Source organism: Cydia pomonella, chromosome 14, assembly GCF_033807575.1.
Source record: "Cydia pomonella isolate Wapato2018A chromosome 14, ilCydPomo1, whole genome shotgun sequence".
NCBI lineage: Eukaryota > Metazoa > Arthropoda > Insecta > Lepidoptera > Tortricidae > Cydia > Cydia pomonella.
This window is the reverse complement of record NC_084716.1, coordinates 1,574,760-1,599,215: the sequence shown is the minus strand read 5'-3', so window position 1 is coordinate 1,599,215 and position 24,456 is coordinate 1,574,760. Positions and strand designations below refer to the sequence as shown.

At 37.6% G+C, this 24,456-nt stretch overlaps 2 protein-coding genes across 2 annotated transcripts; both read left to right on the top strand.

The window, feature by feature from the left end:
* The first annotated feature begins 41 nt into the window (after positions 1 to 41).
* On the top strand, positions 42 to 24,072 carry LOC133524716 (Krueppel homolog 2). The gene is made up of 6 exons (XM_061860855.1): positions 42 to 192; positions 8,164 to 8,330; positions 9,900 to 10,084; positions 16,700 to 16,767; positions 23,462 to 23,595; positions 23,847 to 24,072. The coding sequence occupies exons 2-6, from the start codon at positions 8,170 to 8,172 to the stop codon at positions 24,070 to 24,072; spliced, it is 774 nt and encodes a 257-aa protein (XP_061716839.1). The 5' UTR covers positions 42 to 192; positions 8,164 to 8,169.
* On the top strand, positions 2,919 to 7,984 carry LOC133524714 (uncharacterized). Its single transcript, XM_061860853.1, has 2 exons — positions 2,919 to 4,054; positions 7,132 to 7,984. Exons 1-2 carry the CDS (start codon positions 3,134 to 3,136, stop codon positions 7,150 to 7,152), a joined length of 942 nt encoding a protein of 313 aa, XP_061716837.1. The 5' UTR covers positions 2,919 to 3,133; the 3' UTR covers positions 7,153 to 7,984.
* Positions 24,073 to 24,456: the final 384 nt, after the last annotated feature.

Below are 24,456 nucleotides of genomic sequence, written 5' to 3'. Positions count from 1 at the left end.
GTTCAATTGGCGGCAATAATCATAGGGCGGTTCATGTCAGTGTACGTCACGCAGGTAGCTTATTTGTTGTTATCTGTGAATCTGTCATTTGTCGAATCATGTTCAACTTCGTCGCGTTGTGAAAATAATTGTGCAGTTAAAATAGTTTAGAACATTAATTGTTATTAATTTATTATTAGTTTTATAATTTCCGTAAGTATTAAATACTTTTCTCGTCATAGCTTTGAGGATTCATCTGATCTTTTTTTCCATTAAGTACATTTTTACAACTGTTCTTAAAAAGTAAATTCTTAATTATTAATAATTGGCCGCGGAAACAGGTTTTCCTGCTTATGTAAGTCCTTGGATCGTTTTATGGTAATGTGGTCGTCAGTTGATCCTACGTGAAGGTTGTATAATGTACTGGTAAATTTTTCCTCACGTATAAATTACTGTCGTGACCCACTAGAATACATTTCCCATGGCTTTCTGCTCCGTGCTAATTTATTATTAATTGCCCCTTTACTTCCTGTTAGCTAGGGTAGTTTTTTTTTTATTTATTTATCCGAAACATTAGTTGAGCTCTCACTGTAACAGCCTGTTTGAGCTGTTATCAGATCTTTATTGTAGCCTAATCTCTAGATAACGGGCGTCGTGTTTCACAGTATCGTTCGCGTGAATTCGTACACTGAAATTACTCTGCAATGACCAGCAGCAGTTATGTACAGTTTGGTGGAGCACTTTCCACAGTTTGACCCAGTTCTTTGTAGAAAGTGAAAAGAACTTTCATCTCACTATATACTCTTAAAAAAACACATTACAACGCAAAAAGTCATCAAATAAGACAATTTTGAATATCTTGAATGTTCTAAATAACATGCCATCAAAGTACATTTTTTCATTGACTGAGTAAACAACTAGAAAAAAACCCTTGTTCAAAGATTACTTTAAAATACAATTTGTAGGTGCCTAATATTCAACCAGTTTTTACAAGGTTACATTGAGAATTGAAAATATTTAACATATTTACTGCCAAGATCCCGCTAGGTTGGTTAATTTTGTATTGGAAATGGGGCGCTAGGCACTGCCAGTGTTAATAGTAAATGGAGTTGTTCTATCAAAACTGAAATCATAGAAAGGGTTTTTGTGTTGTTAAAGTAACAGATTTATTTAATAGCACATTATATTGTAAGGATAATGTGTTCTTATAATTACTGTTTGCTTCAAAACACTTAATTTAATCCCGATCACTTCGTTTGAAATAATTATTGAAAGTCATAATGTAATGATTGTCAGATTACCATTAGTCGTAATTCAGAAACCGTTAACTTCTCAGGGTTTTCATAAAGTTATCCTATAGATAGGTTAGGTTTGTTTTATGGCAATCCTGACAAGTTATGTGTTTCTGAATAAAAGCAAATTATGACTAATGAAAATGCGAACATTATGACTTAAAACTTTATGGGAACCAATAGAGACCCTATTTAATCTTTATATAGGGCCTAATGTCTCACCAGGGTTGCTTTAGTGGCTATTGCTTCTTCAAACTAGTCAATGCTTCGGATTATGTTGTTATGTGGATCTTGAGCTTTAGTATGCAACTGAGAGAGATAGATAAAAATTACCTGCAATCTCATTTACTTGATTCTGTATGCAAAATGAAATGTAAAGTATTACAAATCTCTAGTAATGGATATATAGATAGATAATCCGTTATATGTTTGCTACAATACACACTGAAAACACAAATAATAAAATAGCACTTGATTGTGAGATACTGAAAACAGCCTTGAAGCAACGATTTTGTGGTCACTGAATTGTCAAATGTCCATTTTTGACAATCAGAGTTACTGCAAAATGTATGGAGCCGTACAGCTCCATCTTGTTTACCTGTCAAATTTAAAGCACGAAATTTTCTTAGATTTTACGCATCATTGATCATTGTCAAGAGGGTACTTATTCTCATGCTTAGGGTGACAGTTCAGTTTAGTATGAAAAATTTAGTTCCAATGAAATTCCGCAATATAGCGCATGATCATATATTACTGATCAGGCTTTAGCTTTGTTAATACTCTGGCACTGGGCAGCCTTGTGACCAGGTAACTGTAACACAATAGTTAGAACAACACTTTTTGCTATAAGTGAATGTCTACAAATTGGGATGTTTCAATGGCTATTCATATTTTACACAGGAATCTTTATCAGCTGATAAAGATTCCTGTATAAATATATATCTTTTAACTAAATAATAGAAGCAGAAAAAAATACTAGTGCCATTTTAAAATTATTTATAGCTTTATTATTGTTATTGAATACTGTTATTAGATATGTATTGATTATTCATTCATTATATATTTCAATATAATAGCTATTTCAGCATGTAATTAATTTAAATTTGTCTTTAATATAATAAAAATCTTAATGCCATTCAGAGTAATGTTAATCTTTTTAATGAAGAGGCATTAAAATACCTGTAGTTGACTCTGTTCACCCAGCTCATACACTCATTCTGTACATTGTAACAAAGAATTGTGTGATGCACATGATGGAGTATTATTGAAATGAAAAACTACCTGTTATACTGTTTCACTTGTTGCCTTCTTGGCACCCAGTCAGAATCTCACGGCGCAGACGGGTAAGGGGTAAGGTGGTAAGGTAGTAAAAACTGAAACAATAAAATTGTGCTCATGAAGAAGTTCGTTTATGCTGTCTTAAGTCACATTACTGTGTAATGACTCAGTTTACAAACACAGCATACATGTTCATTTTTATTGTTTGGGAAATAAAGTTTGGCAATTGTAGTGTAAAGAACACCCACTGCATATGTATCCAGTGTTACTCGAAGGAAGTGCAAGAGCTTCTAGGTGTCTAAAGAGTTGCAGGCTTCCTAAAGAGTCCTCTGTTGAGGATTTCAGGCTATTATGCACTTAATAGTGTCATATTATGTATGTGGGTATGCAGCGGATTTGCATTTGTGAGGTCTACCTGTCTCTAAAAATATACAGTCAGTCATTGCTCGATCTCGTTGTTTTATTGAAGTGTTCCCTATACTTTTACATGGCGCAGCCGGTTAAAGTGATAAAAAGTGCATAATTTAAAAAGCAGAAGACAAGAAAGTGAAGATAGTAAGAAAATTCGGAAAGAAAAAAACAAGATGGAATCGGTTCTTACTCCCCCTTTGCCGTTTAAGTTTGAGGAAAATGTAACCAATATGGCGTTTGGCAGTTTGTGTGAATCTTGGGAGAAGTGGAAGAATGGTTTTCAAATATACGTAAAGGCATGCGAACTTAATAAGAAAACAGAAGAAATACAAATGAACATTTTTTTACACGTCGTAGGGGAACAGTGCCGTGAGATAATAGAACAAAGTACGACGAAATGTACAACATTAGCGGCTTTAATAGGTCAAGTCGATAATCATTTTAAAGCGAAAAAAAATGTAACGGTCGAGCGTCATCGGTTTTTTACTCGTCAACAAGGTGAACACGAGTCCATAGACCAATACGTCTTTGAGTTGAGAAAGTTGGCTCAGTCGTGCGAGTTTGGTAACTTAAACGACGGATTAATAAAGGATAGACTCGTATGTGGAATCGTGAGCGCAGCGATTAGAGAGCGACTGTTACGCGAAGACGACCTAACGCTAAATAAAGCGTTAGAAATATGTCGGGCTGCTATAGTGTCGAAAATGTATTCGGAGGACATTAAACGCGAGTGTACTAGTGAGACAAAAGGTAACGAAGTGTGTGCGGTAGCTAACAAAGAAGTGTACGAGTTGAATCGGTCAGGTGCGAAAGTCGAAGCAAAATCGAGTCGTGGTATGAGTTCCGGACGAGGATGGCGCGGGCGCGGATGGGCGCATGGCGCGGGGCGCAGTGGCGCGCCGGGCGCGGCAGGCCCGGCCGGCGCTCAGCACCGCGCGCCGTACGCATATCGCGGAGGGCGGTGCGGTCAGTGCGGCGGCGTGCACAAAAAGTACGATTGTCCGGCGTATGGCAGGAGCTGCATGAAATGTTCCAGACCAAATCATTTTGCCAGGATGTGCAGGGTGTACATGGTGGAAGAGTCTGAGGACCAGGTAAATAATATTAAAAACCGATGTTGTGACTGTTGTGAGGAGTGGAACACGGAATTAAAAATAAATAATGTACCTGTGTGTTTTAAATTAGATACGGGAGCAGAGGTTAACATACTCCCTAAACGTTATCTGACAAAATTAGGTATTTCGAGTAAGGATTTGTCAAAAACAAATACAAGACTTACTGAATACTCTGGTGCTGGTCTTAATGTCATAGGAAAGATTTTCTTGCGAGTCAGATACAAAAATAATTTATATGTATTAGAGTTTAAAATTGTTGATTTAAATTCCGCGCCGATACTGGGACGGTATGCGTGTAAAGAGTTAAATTTGGTCAGGCGAGTTATGTCTGTGGAGCAGTCTAATGATAATGATCCGGATTTTATAAAGAAATTCAGTGATGTTTTTCATGGCATAGGTTGTCTTCCTGGCGAGTATAAAATTCAATTAAAATCAGATGCGGTACCGGTAATTCATGCACCGAGGAAATTACCATTTGCGATAAAGGATGCGGTCAAAAATAAGTTGTTAGAGATGGAAGCTCAGGGTATAATTGCTAAAGTTGAGGGTCCTTCGGACTGGGTTAGTAGTATAACGGTAGTTAAAAAATCTAACGGAGATTTGCGTATTTGTTTGGATCCTAAAGAGCTAAATAATGCTATAAAGCGAGAACACTTTCGGCTTCCCACCATCGATGAGATTGTGTCCAATTTGTCAGGCGCGCGGTACTTTAGTACCCTTGACGCGAGCTCAGGTTTCTGGCAGGTGCGGCTAGACGAGACTAGTAGGTATTGTACATTTAATACGCCGTTTGGAAGGTATAAGTTTTTAAGAATGCCATATGGAATCTGTTCTGCGTCTGAAGTGTTTCACAAAAAGATATATGAAAATTTTGATGATATTGAAGGGGTATGTATGTACATAGATGATTTATTGGTGTATGGCCGTACCAAGGAGGAGCATGATCAGCGGTTGAAAAATGTGTTGGAGAGGTGTGTGAAAGTGAACCTTAAACTTAATAGAAATAAATGTCGGTTTGGTTTGGAAGAGATAAAGTACTTAGGACATCGCATAACAAAGGACGGTCTGAGCCCGGATGACTCGCACATAACAGCAATAAAAAATATGCCTACACCTACAAATAGGAAGGATATTGAACGATTTTTAGGGCTTATTACGTACGTAGGAACGTTCATACCAAATTTATCAGATAAGACTCAACCATTAAGAGAGTTATTAAAAAAGGAAGTTGAATGGCATTGGGATGAGTCGCAGAGTAAATGTTTTAGTGATCTAAAAGAATGCTTGATGAAGAGACCAGTGTTACAGTATTATAGCATGAATCAGCCTATAACTATCTCAGTAGATGCGAGTAAAAGTGGCCTTGGCTGTTGTCTGATGCAAAATAACCTACCCGTATGCTATGCTTCCAAGTCGTTAACTAAAACGGAGCAACGTTACGCACAGATTGAAAAGGAGTTGTATGCTTGTTTGTTTGCATGTGAGCGATTTTATCCGTACATATATGGAAGATCGGATATTACGATCGAGACCGATCACAAACCATTAATTAGTATAATAAAAAAGCCTATAGTAGACTCGCCATCTCGCCTACAAAGAATGTTATTACGGTTGCAGCGTTATACTTTTAAATTGGTATATAAGCCGGGTAAACATCTGTATATAGCGGATACGCTGTCGCGCGCATACGAGCCGAGCGCGAGCGTCGAGCATGCTGGCCGCGAGGCGCTGCACGACGAGGTGTGTGCTGTGGAGCGAGCGCTGGCCGTGGTCGCCAACGACCACTTCACCGACCACCAGTTTGTCGCGCTACAAAAACAAACTGACACCGACGACGAACTGGTGCAGTTAAGAAAATGTATTTTAAAAGGGTGGCCCGATGATAGGAAAGATTTAGTAGACGTATTAAGGCCTTATTGGACTTATAGGGATGAGATAACTGTGGCACAAGGGTTAGTTTGGAAAGGTGATAGGATAGTTATACCCAGGTCCCTAAGAAAGGATATGTTAACAAAACTACATATAGGGCACATGGGCAAGGAAAAATGTAAATTACGAGCGAGAGAAATAATGTTTTGGCCGTGCATCACTAATGACATAGATAATTTAATAAATAATTGTAATATCTGTCTGTCGCATAGGAAACATAATCAAAAGGAAGAATTGATTCCACATGAAATTCCAGATGAACCGTGGGTGAAGATAGGTGTGGATTTGTTTCAGATACATGGGGTCGACTATTTACTGTTAGTCGACTATTATAGCAAGTTTATAGAAATTACAAAGTTATTGTCAACAACGTCAGATTACGTAATATCATCTCTTAAGGATATCTTTTGTCGCCAAGGGATACCTAGTGTAGTGATGTCAGATGGGGGACCACAGTTCACGTCTTTGAGTTTCAAAAAGTTTGCTGATGAATGGCAATTCACACATAAAATGTCGTCTCCAAGATATGCACAGTCTAACGGTCAGATAGAACGGACAGTTCAAACTGTGAAAAATATTATAATTAAAACAAGTGAAAATCGCACTGATTACAGGCTAGGCCTTCTAGAATATTTAAATACGCCTTTATCTTATGATTTAGCATCGCCAGCTCAACTACTTCAAAGTAGAAAGATGAGAAGTATAATTCCAATGTGTCCAGAGCTTCTAAAACCAAAAATTCAAAATTATGTAAAAGACAAGTTACTTAATAAAAAGCACATACAGAAAAAATATTACGATCGTAACGCGAAAAACTTGCCTACTTTATCAGTAGCGGATAAAGTTAAAGTATTATTGGATCCAAATAAAAAAGGTTGGTCATCTGGAACAATATCAAAAGTTATAGGCCCACGCAGCTATAAAATTAAGTTACTTAATGGTAATGAAATAATAAGAAATCGTAGGCATATTATAAGAGACTCGCCGCACAGAAATGACGCGCCTGATTTGGACCTACTCTTTGATTTAGATGACGTAATGCCGTCCCCGTCATCAAGCGCCACCCCGCGCTTTGTAAACAACACTGTACCAAATAATGGTAATAATATTGTTACTCGTTCCGGCAGGATAGTGAGGGCTCCAGATAGATGGGGTGACTGGATCTAACAACACATGTCAGTGCTCCACAGAGGATGGAAACGCATCCTACATATCTTATATGTACTAAAATAATCAAAATAGAATACCTATACTATGTTATTATTATAAATACAACAAATTATGCATGAACGACATTTTAGTCATATGTGATAGTCTATAACTTATAACTAAAACTTAATTACCATGTAGTACACAAAACCTGCAATTATATTTTATATGTACATATTAATAATTTATTATGAAGTACGCAAGTCAAATTTGAGGTCATAGCAATGTAAACCTTGTTTATTGCCAACTTGGTCGAGTTTTGAATAATCTGTTGTGTAAAAACAAAAATTAATCCTTAATATGCGAAGTTCATTATTGTATATTTTAAATACCTAGTGACACACTTATTGTGTTATCAATGCAGTTAATATTGAATGAGATTTATTGTATTTTGTCGCTATACACCTGTCAGTCTATTGGAAGTGAGGTAGTACTTACTAGGGAAAATGTATTCTTTATTATAATATCATTAAAATAAAATCAAGTTTGTAACCCAATGTGCCATTATTGTTGTGCAATTACCTACTATTATTATTAGTTATAGACACTGTAAAATAATTAAATTTATTTCAGAAGTCTTTAATGTATTGAATTGAAATTTAAAATGTAAAAAAAAAAAAATATATATATATATGCATGCTGAATGCGACTAAATTTTTTTTTGTTTTGTTTTGAAAAGGGAAGATGTCATATTATGTATGTGGGTATGCAGCGGATTTGCATTTGTGAGGTCTACCTGTCTCTAAAAATATACAGTCAGTCATTGCTCGATCTCGTTGTTTTATTGAAGTGTTCCCTATACTTTTACAAATAGAGTTGTCCCTCTACTTGCGGGCACCCAGGGAGCATTTGGCAACTAATCTCGAGAGTTGGTGTAGGCACTGGTTTTACAAAAGCGACTGCCATCTGACTCTCCAAACCAGAAATAACACAAATAATATTTGTCGCAGTAAAACATGGCTGACACAACTGGACAAGCTGGAGACCAGGGCCCGCCGAAGGGCATCCCGGCGCTGAAGGCCCATGTCATCGCCAACAAGGTGGATGTGGCGCTCTGGGCTATCCGCATACTCACCGTGCTGTGCACCTTCGGATATGTGCTGCCGCTGTTCTGCAAGTAAGTTTTTTTAAACGTCTATGGCAAACGAGCATATGGCCCGCCTGATGGTAAGCAGTCACAGCAGCCTATAGATGTCTGCCACTCCAAGTGATTACATGCGCATTGCCAACGCCATATTGGTGAAGTGTAATCTCTTCCACCATTTATTTGACTTCATTCAGAATTTTGTCAAGTAAAATATATCAGGCGCATTTTATCACACTTGTGTAAAAATAGTACATTGCGATACAAGTGCGAAAAATAGGAAACGAAGGGAGTGTTTTAAATCGACACGAGTTGCGAATTATCTATTCGCACATGTATCGTACAACGTTTTACAGTACATATGGCCCTTTAAATGTTCGACACAGTAACGTAATATGCTAATTTTCGCACTAGTGCTACAAAGTAGCACCATATGTACTGTAAATTGTTTTAGCTCACTAACAATGAACCGCCTGATTTACTCGTGACCCCGTGACTTTGGATCACTCGCTTGTATACGCTCTTGTTGACGACTCAATCATTTCGGCTTTATGCCGTTAATTGATGTTAATTATGTAGTTTCTATATGTGTATTATTTATGCATGCATTTAGAATCTTGCAGCGGATAACATCAACTTTATCTTTTTTTTGCGTATTTCTTTGAACCTGATCGTTAATTGTTTTGTATATAAACGCTAGCTTACTCACATCACCAACTAGGTAATATATTATAGCAATACATTTTGTTATGTCTGACCATACTCTGAGGGGTGAATATGTAGGTCTTAATAAAATAAATAATAAATATTATAGGACATTTTTACACAAATTGACTAAGTCCCACAGTAAGCTCAATAAGGCTTGTGTTGAGGGTACTTAGACAACGATATATATAATATATAAATACTTAAATACATAGAAAACACCCATGACTCAGGAACAAATATCCATGCTCATCACACGAATAAATGCCCTTACCAGGATTTGAACCCGGGACCATCAGCTTCGTAGGCAGGGTCACTACCCACTAGGCCAAACCGGTCGTCGCAATCGTCGATTAATACTCATAATTAACAACTTTTACTATGGGCCCAACCCCAAATCACGAAAAAAAATCTTCCGTCACATGCAATCACATGTCAATGTTTTCTATGGAACAGCTGATTTATTTTTCGGGATTTCGGGGTTGGCTTTATAGTAAAAGTTGTTCAGTATGACCTAGCCTGCATATTCTCCCGTCAGAGTATGGTCATAAATAACATCACCTGGTATAGCTTGTATATTTATATTATATGATAAATACTTACTTATTCGTGTTCATCATGAATCTGATGTATTATCTTACTTAATAATTAAATAATAGAATGTAATTATAGCTAAGGCCATACTGTGATAATTTTGCAAATTGGGTGTATATTTAAAACTTTTACGGTTCTATAAAGCCATCGGCAACGCAGTGGCCCCATCTTTCCGTCTTATCCAGAGAATCCCGGCGAATACCTATCTACATCCTTAACACGAGTCTCGGCTCATTATCGCCTAATACCATATCGCGAGAATTTTTTGCAGTAGGTATTCACATATTTATTTCTCCCCTCTAGCCCGGTGTCAGCATTCTACAAAGCCCTCCTCGGCAACGCAGCGGTCTCGGCCCTCCGTCTGCACCAGAGAATCCCAGCGCGCGAGATCCGGCCGTCGCGAGAATTTCTCGCGAAATTCTTCCTCGAGGACTCTGCTCACTATCTGTTTTACTCGCTCATCTTTATGAACGTGGCGCCTAATTTATGTATCCTTTACATTACATTTGATATATGCAGGTAACTAACATATCTGACAACGTTCTGTCATGTCAAGACAAAAATTGCAGATGGCTAACTGGGCGGTACAGCTGCAAATTGGTTTAAAATGTTCGGTTCTGAAACGCCTTTAAGGCTTAATCATGAATTGTATCATATTTTGCGCTTTTATATCATGTTGCATGTGAAGTAAATATATCTAGGCAGACTGTCTCAAATATCTTAACCCTGACTGTATCTTTTTCACAATAATTTAGATCTAAGTTTTTTATGCGCAGTAGATTTTTTTGCAAAAAACTAATGTTGTAATTACATCTTTTGAGAATTTACCTACTAAACTTAACAGTCAAAAATCGATTTTGTCGATGAACTATAATTGTGAGGACATTGCCCGTTTCTTTTTTGCGTAAACAATAAGCAATAAAAACTCATAATGGACACATTACCATGCACGTGCGGAATATTCGTACCTGGTTATTATTCGGACGAATTCGGAGTGAAAGTGGCAGCCATCATACAGACACCAGTAAAATGGTGACGATATCATACGCATTTAAGCAAGAATGCATATGTTTATAAGTAAGAAAATGTAGAAGTTTGTTGAGCAAATAAATTTATTAAAATATCTGTTTAACAAAATACAGTCGTTGTTGGCAAGGGCAGATATTTTTTGCAGGTCGAGGTTTTTTTGCCTGATATTTTAATTTATAATTCGAGTAGACACCTAACTACCACGGCGACTCAATTGAATTGATTTGTAATTAATAACCAATTGTTTCTCCATTCGGTCTATGATAACACAGTCTAGAAAATATTGAATCTATTTTTAATGGATTATAGATCGTGTCATTCACGAAGACGCATGCCCTGACTCGTATTGTCATGTTATTAAAGGTTAGATTTGACTAATCTGCGCGCCATCGTGGATGACACGAACTATAGTGACGCAACTATACCAAATACCACCTCCACCCATTTTATTAGTAATCAATTATTATTTTTCCTTTGAGTAGACCAGCCTTTTTTATTAAGTGCCACAAAGACGGTTTTGTCTTGTACAGTCGAGTTCATAAATATGTATACATGTTTTTACCTTATTTATTGCAATGAATTATTAAGCCCGTCGAGCCGCAAGCTGAGTATTGCCGGAGTTGACGGTCTATTATTCCCTGATACCTTAGAAATTGTGCCACTGAATTTTAATACCTATTTCGTGCAGCTGGTACATATACCTACTAATTAAAATATGGGTTCTCAACTCAACTTCCTTTCGTTTTGTAACTTCGGCCCTGGAATTTTAAGACCTAATTATGTACGGTTGCACACAAAAAAAATACCTACCTAAAATTATAAATAAAATCAGAGTAAATTTGGTTTTCCTAGAAGTCAGAATAAATATAAAAAAACAGCGAATATTGTATGAAGATAGTATGAATCCTGGGGATGGACATAAGTTTTTTGTCGCGAAAATCATAATGTTATGTAGAGTAAGCCGTGGGCAAAAGCTAGTTAAAATAGTAATAAATAGTCAATCGATTGACTTTGCATTCAATCGTTTAAATCGCGCTTTAAGCTAAAAATCGTTTTTCTATTATTTATTTCAGTATCAGTTCTAGGTCTACTCTTTAACACGTTTATGCAAATGTCAATAAAGCGAGGTGGCAGCGACGTTTAAAGCCAAGGTCGGGTCGACTGCCGACGTATCGATTATTGACCATCGATACTACTGACCATCTTTTAAAGTGTGTCAATTATTTTGATTTGTATTGGATTGTCTATTAATAAGAATTCAATTTAATTACTTTTCATCAGACAAATCGAACGTAAGTGTTGTGTTCCTGCCAGTGAGTAAGGTTGCCAGAGCTCAACGAGGGGGGAGGGGTGTTAGGGTCGGCAACGCGCATGTAACTCCTATGGAGTTGCAGGCGTACATAGGCTATGGAGACTGCTTACCATAAGGCGGGCCGTATGCTTGTTTGCCACCGACGTAGTATAAAAAAAATTGAATGTCAAATTATCATTGGAATTTTTCGAATAAAAATAAACAAAAGTAAATGTCTTCATGATAAATAAGTTTTTGACAAAAGTAAAATTTTTGGTACAAGCTTTTATCGCTGACTGTACTATTCTTTCCACAGGCAACTAATACTCATCGAGACAATTCCAAAAACCCCAAACACAATTAGGTTGCGTTGTTTTATCACAGAGTTCCCATGGCTACCTCCTGTTTGTATGGAGAACTGCTGCGAATTATTAATATTGTTGCTTTGGCCTCTGTACCAATATCCATACAGTTAACATATTCACTGCCAAGAACACGTATATGGGTTCATTTTCGGCACCGAAAGTGTCAACTGACAATCCTAAAACCTTATTGCCAAGACATAAGGTCTACTTTAAAATGTCGCTACTGTAGATCTCGCGTCTCAATCACCGTTAATCAATCTCTTCACGATCATTCTTTCCTCGCGTGCCTTCCATCAAGCATCGATAGTAAATCATAGTAATGCGGTCTGACGCGCGATGACGTCACGGCTTGACATTAGGAACCGGTCTGCGAGTGTTTACGCGTAACATAAGTTATGAAGGTTGTACGAAGGTTTCTACTAGTTTGCGTCACCTGAATTTGGCGCGAGACGAAATAATCCCTACTATTATTATCAAGGACAATTTTAAATAGAGGTGAATTGTCAAAGAAATCCTGCCACAGTAAATTTCCTGCCATCTTTCGACACATTATTAAAACGTGTAGAACGCTATTTGAATTTGATCCTTATTCTTTCACTGATATGTGTTAAATTTGTTAAATATGAAAAAGTGGCGCCGTCTAATAGAGTATAGGCCAAAGGTTATGGCGCCATCGCTCGAAACGATGCCACTATGCCCACCATACCTTTGGCCTGTGGCTACAAATTTTTTTTTTCGTGTTTTTAAATAAAAAGGTTATTTAGAATTTGAGATAATAAAATAAATTTTACGTTTTTGTAAGGCTGTAGCCGATCAAGCTGTAAAATGCGTCGTAAAGTTGTTCTGGACAACCCCAAAGCCGTAGCTCGTTTACGCGTTGTTCCGTGCATCCGCTCTCACCCGTTCGATGTTTTCATGGTTTCACCGTGCACGTCCTTGACGTCGAGATTGTATTGTCGATCTAGTAGCCTCAAATCTGACTATCCATTAAATTAAATTTGTGCTTGGACACTCGACACTTTAAGTCGAAAACGCCGACGAACGGTCACATAAGAACGATTGTTTTCAAAAAAGGCTCGCAGGCACAACACTCGCTGTTTTTTTTTTTTTTTTTGTTTTTACATTTAGAACCAACAGCTATAACTATGCTATGCTATGTTTTCGCGTGGATGGCACCATTTTGAATAAAAAATTTTTTTTTTCTTATAAACCATTCTCATTTGACGAAAGAGAATCCATCACTGATCCACCCTGTAAATGCAAAAATAACGTCTGTCTGTCTGTTACCTCGCCACGCTTAAACCGATGAACAGATTTATATTAAATTTGAGGCCCGGGGAAGGGTAGTTTTGATCAATCATCATCATATTACCACGCAGATGATGTCGCGGGCAGATTCTAGTTACCTATACATGCTATCACTGGTAGGTATTTAAGGGTATATAAAATTCTTTCACATGATTTTCAACCATTAGGGTACTATTGTCGGTTGTCAATAAAGCGCAATAATTGTTTAACCAACCGTGCTAATATTGATACCCGAGCAAGCGAAAGATTCCAAAATTGAAGCACGAGTAGCGAGTGGTTCGAGAAATAGAATCTTGAGCGCTGCGAAAGTTAAACAAATTTTGCCACCGAGTGAAACACAACTTTGCCCCCTTGTAAAACAAATAACTATTAATATGTACCACTTGCTTTCCGGTGAAGGAAAACATCATAAGTAAACCTATACAGTCGACCAGTTTGATTCTAATGGTCTCTAAATTAAAAATACAAAAAAGGCTTTAGAAGTGTATCTGGGCTGTTATAGTATAGAATGGTGTCTTGACGACCGGTTTGGCTTAGTGGGTAGTGACCCTGCCTACGAAGCTGATGGTCCCGGGTTCAAATCCTGGTAAGGGCATTTATTCGTGTGATGAGCTTGGATATTTGTTCCTGAGTCATGAGTGTTTTCTATGTATTTAAGTATTTATAAATATTTATATTATATATATATCGTTGTCTAAGTACCCTCAACACAAGCCTTATTGAGCTTACTGTGTCAATTGAATTGAACTTAGTCAATTTGTGTAATAATGTCGTATAATATTTATTTATTTATTATTTAAAATACAACTCAGTTGTGCTGTGCTGCCCGGACCGTAGCATTTTACAAGTCAAATTGCACCTATATGTGGCGACGGGTGCTCTTAGTAAACGCTTCATAATACGGTGTCTGTATACTTGTAGTCTGTGGCTGGTATTCAATAAGTAGGTATAGGTAAAAAACTTAAGTAAGTCACCTGTTGTATGTAGTTGTGACGTGTTCGAATAGACAATACATGTTTAAAAGACACACACAAACAAAACAAATGTCTATTTGAACACGTCACAACTACATACAACAGGTGACTTAAGTTTTTTACCTATAAGTAGAGTGCACGGAACGTATAATTAGACGAGCAACAGGTCATTTATCGCCGGTTAATTTACGTCGGAGCTCGCACCGCGCGTCGCTTTACTTTGATTTGTAATTCATGTCATGTACTCTTACACTAGGTCTGCGCGCCGAACGTTCGTTTCGCCATGCTTTATTTAAATTCCCGAAATAAGTGTTATTTATTTACAAGAACGGTTTACACTTATTACACTTGCAATTTTTGATATCAACTACTACTAATAAGACGGTGTAGAAATCAGTCTTCAACTCATTCATTCACAGTCTCACAGTAAAAGTCTTGTTATGAACTCAAAAGGTTTCGGGTTCGGGTAAATATCGAACAATCAATAAGCGGCTCGGCTCACTATTTCGCTGACGTAATTACAAGTCAACAGGTTTACGATCGCCTTCAACAAGATTACTCATACTCGTTTATCGATAAAATAATAGTATTTTATGCAACAGTTATATAAGAAGGGTCAAAAAAGGCGAGTCGCGTGAGTTACAATGTGAGCCAGAGTAGAAGGCGTAGGCGAACATTGCAATGTAAAGGAATACGCCAGGAGCATTTTTTGACCTACTTATACAACGTTGCATACAATAATTTTCCTACGAGTCAACAAAAATGATACTTTAAACTAGTGTAGGATCATATAGGTAAACAAACCAAAAGTATACAGCTAAGATACGCGAGGCGAGCATACATACTTATGGTCCCCTAACAGATATTATTTTAGACGATTTATCTAGTCGGTAATATGTTGTAGATAACGTGTATTTACTTACTCGCAATCCTTGTACTCTTAAAAACATTGAAAATTACTTCCGACGTATTTATGTATATATGTAGCAGTAGAAAATTTAGAAAAAATGTTCATCTATTATGAAAATCAAAATAAAATACTTTAAGAAGTAAATACTGATATAAACCCATAGGTAAGCGTTTACCTAGGCAGAATATTCCGTTTATACAAAACAGACATTCTGTTACATGTTCTTTGACAGGCTTGTGTTTGCTCCCGCGATAACGATGTATGCTCATGACTGAGTGAAACAATGAGAAATAACTAGATCTTAGCTGTTGGCTAGGCAGGATTATTGCTAGTCTGCTCAGAGCGTAACATGCAGCTGCCAATCTTATTGTGATATTAATCCGCGGTCGGTTCAATCTAGGTATGCAAAAATCCTATAACGACTTATTTATAATAATGATGAGTTTTCTCTTTGTTATAACAAATACTAGAAATAACATTTGACATTGGTAGTATATAGTATACGGGGGTTGCTGAGGGATGAAGAAACGGAACACAGCGTTGTTCATACGGCGTTTATTCCAGAACTGATTTTAACATAATTACCCACATGTTATTTTCATACAGTAGTTGAGTCTACCCTAAGTACATGTATCACATAGTAGAAGCGCATTTGGAGGAATAACGTGACCGCCAACTTGAGTTTTAATATTCCAGAATCCTAAATCACAGAATAAATAATAGTACTACTGTACAGAATGGAAGCTTCCTACAAAATCGAAGTTTGACAGCGATTCAGGGCCGAATCATGTTGTCCCTTTCTAATGTATTCCTTTCGGCTATTTAGGGTTGTCAAAATTCATGTCATTATCTTATCTGTGGTTGTGCACGCAAAGGAACGTCAAGTTGTGCCAACCCTAATAATTTTTCGGAGCAATGCTGAGCCGAACGGAAGCGAGAACGCCCGAACGCTCTAGTTTCCTCCCTCTGCCTAAATGACAGGATTGGGCAGATTGGGTTTCACACAAATCAGATTTGTCATTTTAGTTTTGGTTAATGATGCATAAATATTCTGCATTTGTTTTTATTATTCTATTCGATAAATTAATTCTATATAACATTACACTAAAATAACAATTTAAATTAAGATATAGAGATATTGTTTTTACTATGTGGTTACGGATTTAAATTGCCGATTTTCACGTATTTAGTTAAAACAGAGATTGATAGCTCCTTGACTCTCACAGTAATCTTGACGCCGATCTTCCTGTTCGCGCTGCTGCACGCTGCCTCCTATTCTCTCACCATCCTCGACGTGAGTATACTTTACTTTATTCACAAGTAAACGGTTTTCTAATCATAGCGGAACGGAACAGGGACATAAAAAAAAGCGGCCAAGTGCGAGTCGGACTCGCCCATGAAGTGTTCCGTACCATTTATGACGTATTAAAAAAAACTACTTACTAGATCTCGTTCAAACCAATTTTCGGTGGAAGTTTGCATGGTAATGTATATCATATATTTTTTTTAGATTTTTCATTCTGTTATTTTAGAAGTTACGGGGGGGGGGACACATTTTTTCACTTTAGAAGTGTCTCTCGCGCAAACTATTCAGTTTAGAAAAAAATGATATTAGAAACCTCAATATCATTTTTAAAGACCTATCCATAGATACCCCACACGTATGGGTTTGTTGAAAAAAGATTTTTTGAGTTTCAGTTCTAAATATGGGGAACCCCCAAAATTTATTGTTTTTTTTTTCTATTTTTGTGTAAAAATCCTAATGCGGTTCATAGAATACATCTACTTACCAAGTTTGAACAGTATAGCTCTTATAGTTTCGGAAAAAAGTGGCGGTGACATAATCGGACAGACAGACGGACATGACGAATCTATAAGGGTTCCGTTTTTTGCCATTTGGCTACGGAACCCTAAAAATGAACTGGTGAAGATGAGCTAAGTTGTAAAAAAGTCTTCCCCTATGGAGACATTTTGTTAAACAGCAGATGTTTTTTAACTGACATGAGGTACTATGGAAGTAAAAGAACGCAATGATTTAATGATTTAATTTGATGATTTAACTAGGTTTGAAACTTATTGTGTGGAAAATAATCTGTTTTTAAATAGTGACAAATGTTCAGTTATTACTTTCACGCGGAAAAGGGATCCCATTGCATTCAGTTACCGGCTGTGTGGCAGTACTCTAACACGACAGCACAGTATACGTGACCTAGGGGTGTTAATACAACATACGGTGGGAGGCGCCACTGAGCCATTGTTTACATTACTCTCCGTATTTTTAAATAAAAAGAAATGTTTTCCCCGAGAAATAACTGTTAAAAAGTGCAAGTGTGATCTATTTAGTGACAATGAATCGTGTGAACAAATAGACATCTGAAAAATATTGACAATAATTGGTGAAAACTACAAAAATACGTCTGGAACTGTGATTACCTACATACCCACCTATCTAAAAAGTGACAAAAGATTTGTGAAAAAATTATTAATGAGAAGTCAATTCAAGATATGACTTATTCGTGATATTTATTAAAGTGAACTAAACAAGTGGAATACAATAATTGACTTTATATCGCAGAATCCATGGTGAAAACTCAACTGTGTTATTGATATTAGCGCCATCTAGCGATTAATGTTGGAATAATTACAATAGCCACTAAAGTAAATTATAAGCTACTCTTAATCCGTCGATCGCTTTAACCAAGAACAAATTTCTTCTACAAAATTTAAATAGAGGGCGCGAAAATCAAAGTTGAGCAAAATGAATGTAATAGAAAAACTTTTAACGGAAATGAGAAATGAGATGCAGGAAAAATTTGCTAACATAGAAAACTCCATAGCCAAATCTGAAGAAAAAATTACGGCCAATATCATAAGCAATATGAATGAAAAATTCAGCACCTTATGCGGCGAAGTGAATTCTTTACGCACCTTAACAGAAGAACAAGAAAAGAGGTTAAACGAAATAGAAAAGAAGTCAGTTCAGAGGAACCTAGTATTTTTTGGCATAGAGGAAGGTGAAAAATCATATCTAGAATTGGAAGAAAAACTACACAAAATTACAAAGGAAAAAATGAAATTAAATATATCTGCATCAGAAATAGAATCTGTTAGAAGGATTGGCATAAAAGGGATTAAAACCCGACCAGTATCCGTTACTTTCACAACCCTAGGAACAAAAATTAAAATTTTAAAGAATAAAAAATTATTAGAAGGGTCTGGATTATATATTAAACATGAATATCCGGCAAAAATATTAAAAATCAGGGAAGATTTAAAATCACAACAAAAGCTCGAAAAAGAGAAAGGAAACGAGGCTTTTATTCGCTACGACAAGCTAATAATAACAACCAACAAGAAAAAAACCAGTAACAAAAGACCACCATCATCATCTCCATTGCAATCACACGATGAAAGCTCCGAAACAAGGGAATTACTAAAAACAACTAAGAAACACAAAGTTAACAATCTCATAACAGAATACATGAAACCTTCTGAAAGCACGAGCACTGAAGTGACAGATCGCAGCATGGCGGCATGATATAAAGTGGCCCCCTCCCTATCAATAAAAAAACACAATACAGAAAACAATACTCAACCTCCCAATACGGCTGGTCCCCGCGGGAGCGTCAGACCATTACCCTCCACTCCAATACCAAATGTAACGAATAAAAAGAAAAACAAACACACGGATGAAAAACTCTATATTGCTACATTGAACGTGAGATCTCTACTAGGAACAGGTCGCCAGGAAGAACTCGAACACGCTTTAAAGAATATAAATTGGCACATACTCGGTCTCTCAGAAGTGAAAATAAAAGGCACTAATTTACAGGAACATAAAGACTACATGCTACTATATACAGGGAAAAAAAGTGGAAGAAACGGTGTGGGATTTATGATCAAAACGGAAATAAAACAATACATCGTTGATTTTAAACCCATATCCGACAGAGTAGCAAGATTGGACCTTATGATAAATAATACCCAACTAAGCATTATTCAGGCATACGCCCCTACAAAAAAAAGCCCCTGAGGAACATATAGAGACGTTTTATAATGACATACGCCACGCAATGGAGCATACCTACGCAAACATGTTAATCATAGGAGATTTTAATGCGAAGATTGGAATGCCTACCACCGAAGACAACACTGTTATGGGGTCATGGGGATACGGTACAAGGAATTGTCGAGGTAAAATCCTAATCGACTTCTGTCTTGAGCATGAACTATACATAATGAATACTCATTTTAGAAAAAACCCAAAACTTCGTTGGACATGGAAGTCGCCAAACGAAAAAGCTCATAATGAAATCGACTTTATTATAACTCGAAAACAGAACATTAAAACTATACAAAATGTGGAAGTTATAAATACTACACATCCGACGGACCATAGACTACTTAGAGCAACATGTTATTTACTGAAATCAGACAAAAAATCTAGAATAGCGTTTAAAGGTAAACTGAAGGAATATAATCCAATAGAAAAAGAGTCCTTAAAAAACATTTTTCATTCAGAATGCGCCGAACCACTTCAATACATCAATATTCAGGACAGTTACACTAAGATTAAAAATAAAATAAAAAACTGCACCTTAAGATTACCACCTGAAACTGCCCCTAAAAACAAAAACGCTACAATAATAACAGAAAAAATATAAAATCTAATAAATGAGAGAACAAAATTGAAGAATCAAACATCCAAATCGGCTCTAGAAAAAAGGAAGCTCAAGCAATTATATTCAAAAATCCGCAATAAACTGAAAGAAAATAGACTCCGTCATCGAATGAAAGTTATAGAGGAGGAGCTTTCTAAAAGAGGATCCGCTAAACGCGGAAGCAGATGCATAAATGACCACAAAATGTGGATACCCTCGCTTACCGATGATACAGGACGACAACATACAAACCGTAACAGTATACTCAGATTAGCAACAACATTTTACAAGACTCTATATTCTGAAAACAAAGACTCTACTCCGAGAGACGGACAAAGAACACCGACGAATATAGCGCCACTATTAGAAAGTGAAATACATTCTGCTATAAACACATTGAAAAATATGAAAAGCCCTGGCGAAGACGGCGTAACTAACGACATACTAAAGGCAATAGGAGAACCCTTAACTCCTCACCTGACAGCTCTTTTCAATGAAATAATTAAACAAGAAAAAATACCCAGAGAATGGGAAACATCGACTATTACACTAATATTTAAAAAAGGAGATCCATCTAAAATAAATAACTATCGCCCTATAAGTTTGCTCCAATCGACGTATAAACTATTTACGACTGTAATCTTAAACAGAATGCGAAAAACACTAGATTTTGAACAACCTGTAGAGCAAGCAGGGTTTAGACGCAACTATTCGACAATCGACCACATTTTCACTCTACAACAAATAATAGAAAAGTATAGTGAATATAACAAGCGACTCTACATAGCTTTCGTGGACTACAAGAAAGCTTTTGACACTATTTCGCATGAAAAGCTATGGGTCGCACTCGAAGAACAGGGAGTCGACAGCAAATATATAAATATTCTTTCAGAAATATACAGCAGGGGAAAGTCGCTAATTAGGTTGGAGAAGAAAGGAGAGTACTTTGATATTAAACGTGGCGTGAGACAAGGAGACCCAATCTCGCCCAACTTATTTACGGCTCTCCTAGAATACATATTTCGAAGACTAGACTGGCAAAACTATGGTATTTCCGTAAATGGCGAACGGCTTCATCACCTGCGTTTCGCTGACGATATAGTTTTGATGACAGAAGACCACGACGAGCTCGTATACATGTTGAAAACTTTACAACATGAAAGTAAAAAATGTGGTTTAGAAATGAATCCCGAAAAGACATGTATTATGACCAACGGCGACACTAAATCTACGACAATAGCATCTAAAAATATAGAATACGTTAAAGAATACCTATACCTCGGTCAAAATATAACTGTCAAGGATCGCGACCCGGTTCAAGAAGTCGAGAGACGAATTAAAAAAGCCTGGCAGGCATACTGGTCGTACAAACACATATTTAAGTCTAAAATAGACATAAAATTAAAGAAAAAAGTCATGGACTCCGTAGTAACGCCCACCCTATTATATGGATGCCAAACTTGGCCATTAACTAAAGAACTTGTGCAAAAACTTAAAGTGTTTCAAAGATCAGCCGAAAGAAGCATGCTAAATCTTAGGCTAACAGATAGAGTACGCAGTACAGATATCCGCCGTCGCACTAAGATAATAGATGCAGCGGAAATGGCTTGCAGATTAAAATGGCGATGGGCTGGACACACGGCTCGCACTAGTGACGGACGATGGAGCGAAAAAATCCTGCATTGGTACCCGCGCGGCGCCACGCGGCACGCGTACCGCCCGCGGCGACGCTGGCGAGACGACATCGTCGCCGAGGCGGGCATCACCTGGACCCGAGTAGCCGCTGATAGGAACGAGTGGAACAGGAGGGAGGAGGCCTATGTCCGTAAATGGACAGCCCAATAGATAATAATTAGATACTATAATACTACTAATTAATATAAACTAATTTATCTTCTAATATATATATATATAAATTAATGTCTTATGCTACTGCTATTTATATTGCTAACTATATAATTATACAATCAAAATAATAATAATGTAATTAATATATCGAAGCGTGGAATGTAATCTATTGGAAATATATGGCTTAATTATTATTAATTAGGGGTGTTAATGGATGCAAAACTAACGTTTAACCCTCATATAGATCATATTTTAAACAAGGCATATAAACAACTGGGTTTCGTTCTTCGCGTGGCAAAACCTTTTCGAAGACCTCTCACTTATAAACTTCTTTATAATAGTTACGTTCGCAGCAGATTGGAATTTGCTTCTGTGGTTTGGAATCCTTTGTTTAATGTCCATAAGACTCGAATTGAAAGACTCCAGAAAAAATTCATTAAAGCACTGGAATTTCGAGTGGGTCGTAACTATGTAAATTACGCTTCCTCGGCTACACATCATAATATCCAGCCACTTTCACTTAGACGGTCCTGTACAGATTTAGTATTTTTATTCAAAATTGTTAATAATATTGTAGATGCCCCCGATTTATTACATAAAATTGGTTTCCGTGTCCCCCGTAGAAATGAACGTAGTTGTCGCAGTAAGGCATTATTTAGCATTTCTAACAGCAGAACGAAATACGCACAGCATTCATATATTGGGCGCGCATGTAGGCAGTACAATGAGAAATGTATGGACGCAGATTTGTTTTGCAATTCATTAGGCCTCTTTAAAAGAGCAGTATATTCTTTTCTAAAATAACGGTGAAAAGTTGCAGCAACCTGATAATAGGTACCTGTGATTTAAGTATTTTCTCAGTTCTCTACATATATATATATATATATATTTATATATATATATAAATTTACGCTTTTGTTATGTACGCTATAAGTTTACACTATTATTATTTTTTCAATTGTACATCGAATAATTTAAAATTAGGAAACTAGGTCTATAACGAAATCAATTCATAGCTATTAGCTAAGTTGCTCATATGTTTATTTTAAGACTGTTTGTTTCTCAATAAAAAAAAAAAAAAAAAAAAAAAAAAAAAAAAAAAAAAAAAAAAAAAAAAAAAAAAAAAAAAAAAAAAAAAAAAAAAAAAAAAAAAAAAAAAAACGCAAGGCAGAGAAAGAGACCCGTTGATTTTTAGGTCATACTGAGCAACTTTTACTGTCTTTTAAGTCTAAATTGATGTACGACAGCTGAAAGGCGCGAACCACTTTATCCATCCCTAATGCGTAACACTTCTTTTGACTCTAGGGTTGTCACCGTCTGTTAACTTGTCAAGTTAACAGCGCAAAGCGCCATCTATCTATACGGGGTGACATTTTAACCACCAGCCATACGCCGGAAAAAAGTCGCAACACAGGAAATAAAATACTTCCGTACAGGACAGCCCGTAGAATGCTCCTGTTATAACCTTTCATGTTACAGACGTTGGGTCAGAACTCCCTATGGGTGGCCCGCCTGCTGATCTCGCTGGTGGAGTTCCAGTCGCGGAACATCCTGCGCGCCGCTGCGCTCGCTGAGATCGTGCTCTTTCCGCTTGTCGTGTTCATGGCGCTTTTGTAAGTATACTCACTGTTCATTAAAAAATTTTTTTTTTGTTTCAAGTAATGAGTAAATCATAGTAATTCAGTAACATTTTTGGATTCCTATCGCGTTTTTCAATAACAAAAAAGTGGCTGTGACATAATCGGACAGACAGACGGACATGACGAATCTATAAGGGTTCCGTTTATTGCCATTTGGCTACGGAACCCTAAAAAGGTATTTAGATTATAATTCTAACTCCTACACATTTGTTTATGTTTTCCAGCGGCTACTGCGGCCTGATGACTCCCTTCGTGTACTACTACTTCGTGACGTGGCGCTACGCGTCGCGCCGGAACCCCTACACGCGCAACACGTTCCGCGAGCTGCGCGTGCTGTGCGAGCGGCAGGCGGCGCGCCCGGGGCTGCCGGCGCCGCTGAAGAACGCTCTCCACAGCGGGGTGCAGCTGGTGTGCCGTCTGGCGCCGCCTACGGAACAACAGCCACAGTAAGTGACTACTGCTTCGTGACGTGGCGCTACGCGTGCTGTGCGAGCGGCAGGCGGCGCGCCCGGGGCTGCCGGCGCCGCTGAAGAACGCTCTCCACAGCGGGGTGCAGCTGGTGTGCCGTCTGGCGCCGCCTACGGAACAACAGCCACAGTAAGTGACTACTGCTTCGTGACGTGGCGCTACGCGTGCTGTGCGAGCGGCAGGCGGCGCGCCCGGGGCTGCCGGCGCCGCTGAAGAACGCTCTCCACAGCGGGGTGCAGCTGGTGTGCCGTCTGGCGCCGCCTACGGAACAACAGCCACAGTAAGTGACTACTGCTTCGTGACGTGGCGCTACGCGTGCTGTGCGAGCGGCAGGCGGCGCGCCCGGGGCTGCCGGCGCCGCTGAAG

Excerpts from the sequence above, each read along its gene's own strand:
- LOC133524714 (XM_061860853.1), top strand. The coding sequence starts at position 3,134 with ATGGAATCGGTTCTTACTCCCCCTTTGCCGTTTAAGTTTGAGGAAAAT. Across the intron at positions 4,055-7,131 it reads TGGAAGAGTCTGAGGACCAG|GATAGTGAGGGCTCCAGATA; the intron begins GTAAATAATATT and ends TCGTTCCGGCAG.
- LOC133524716 (XM_061860855.1), top strand. The coding sequence starts at position 8,170 with ATGGCTGACACAACTGGACAAGCTGGAGACCAGGGCCCGCCGAAGGGC. Across the intron at positions 10,085-16,699 it reads GAACGTGGCGCCTAATTTAT|TAATCTTGACGCCGATCTTC; the intron begins GTATCCTTTACA and ends TGACTCTCACAG. Across the intron at positions 16,768-23,461 it reads ATTCTCTCACCATCCTCGAC|ACGTTGGGTCAGAACTCCCT; the intron begins GTGAGTATACTT and ends TTCATGTTACAG.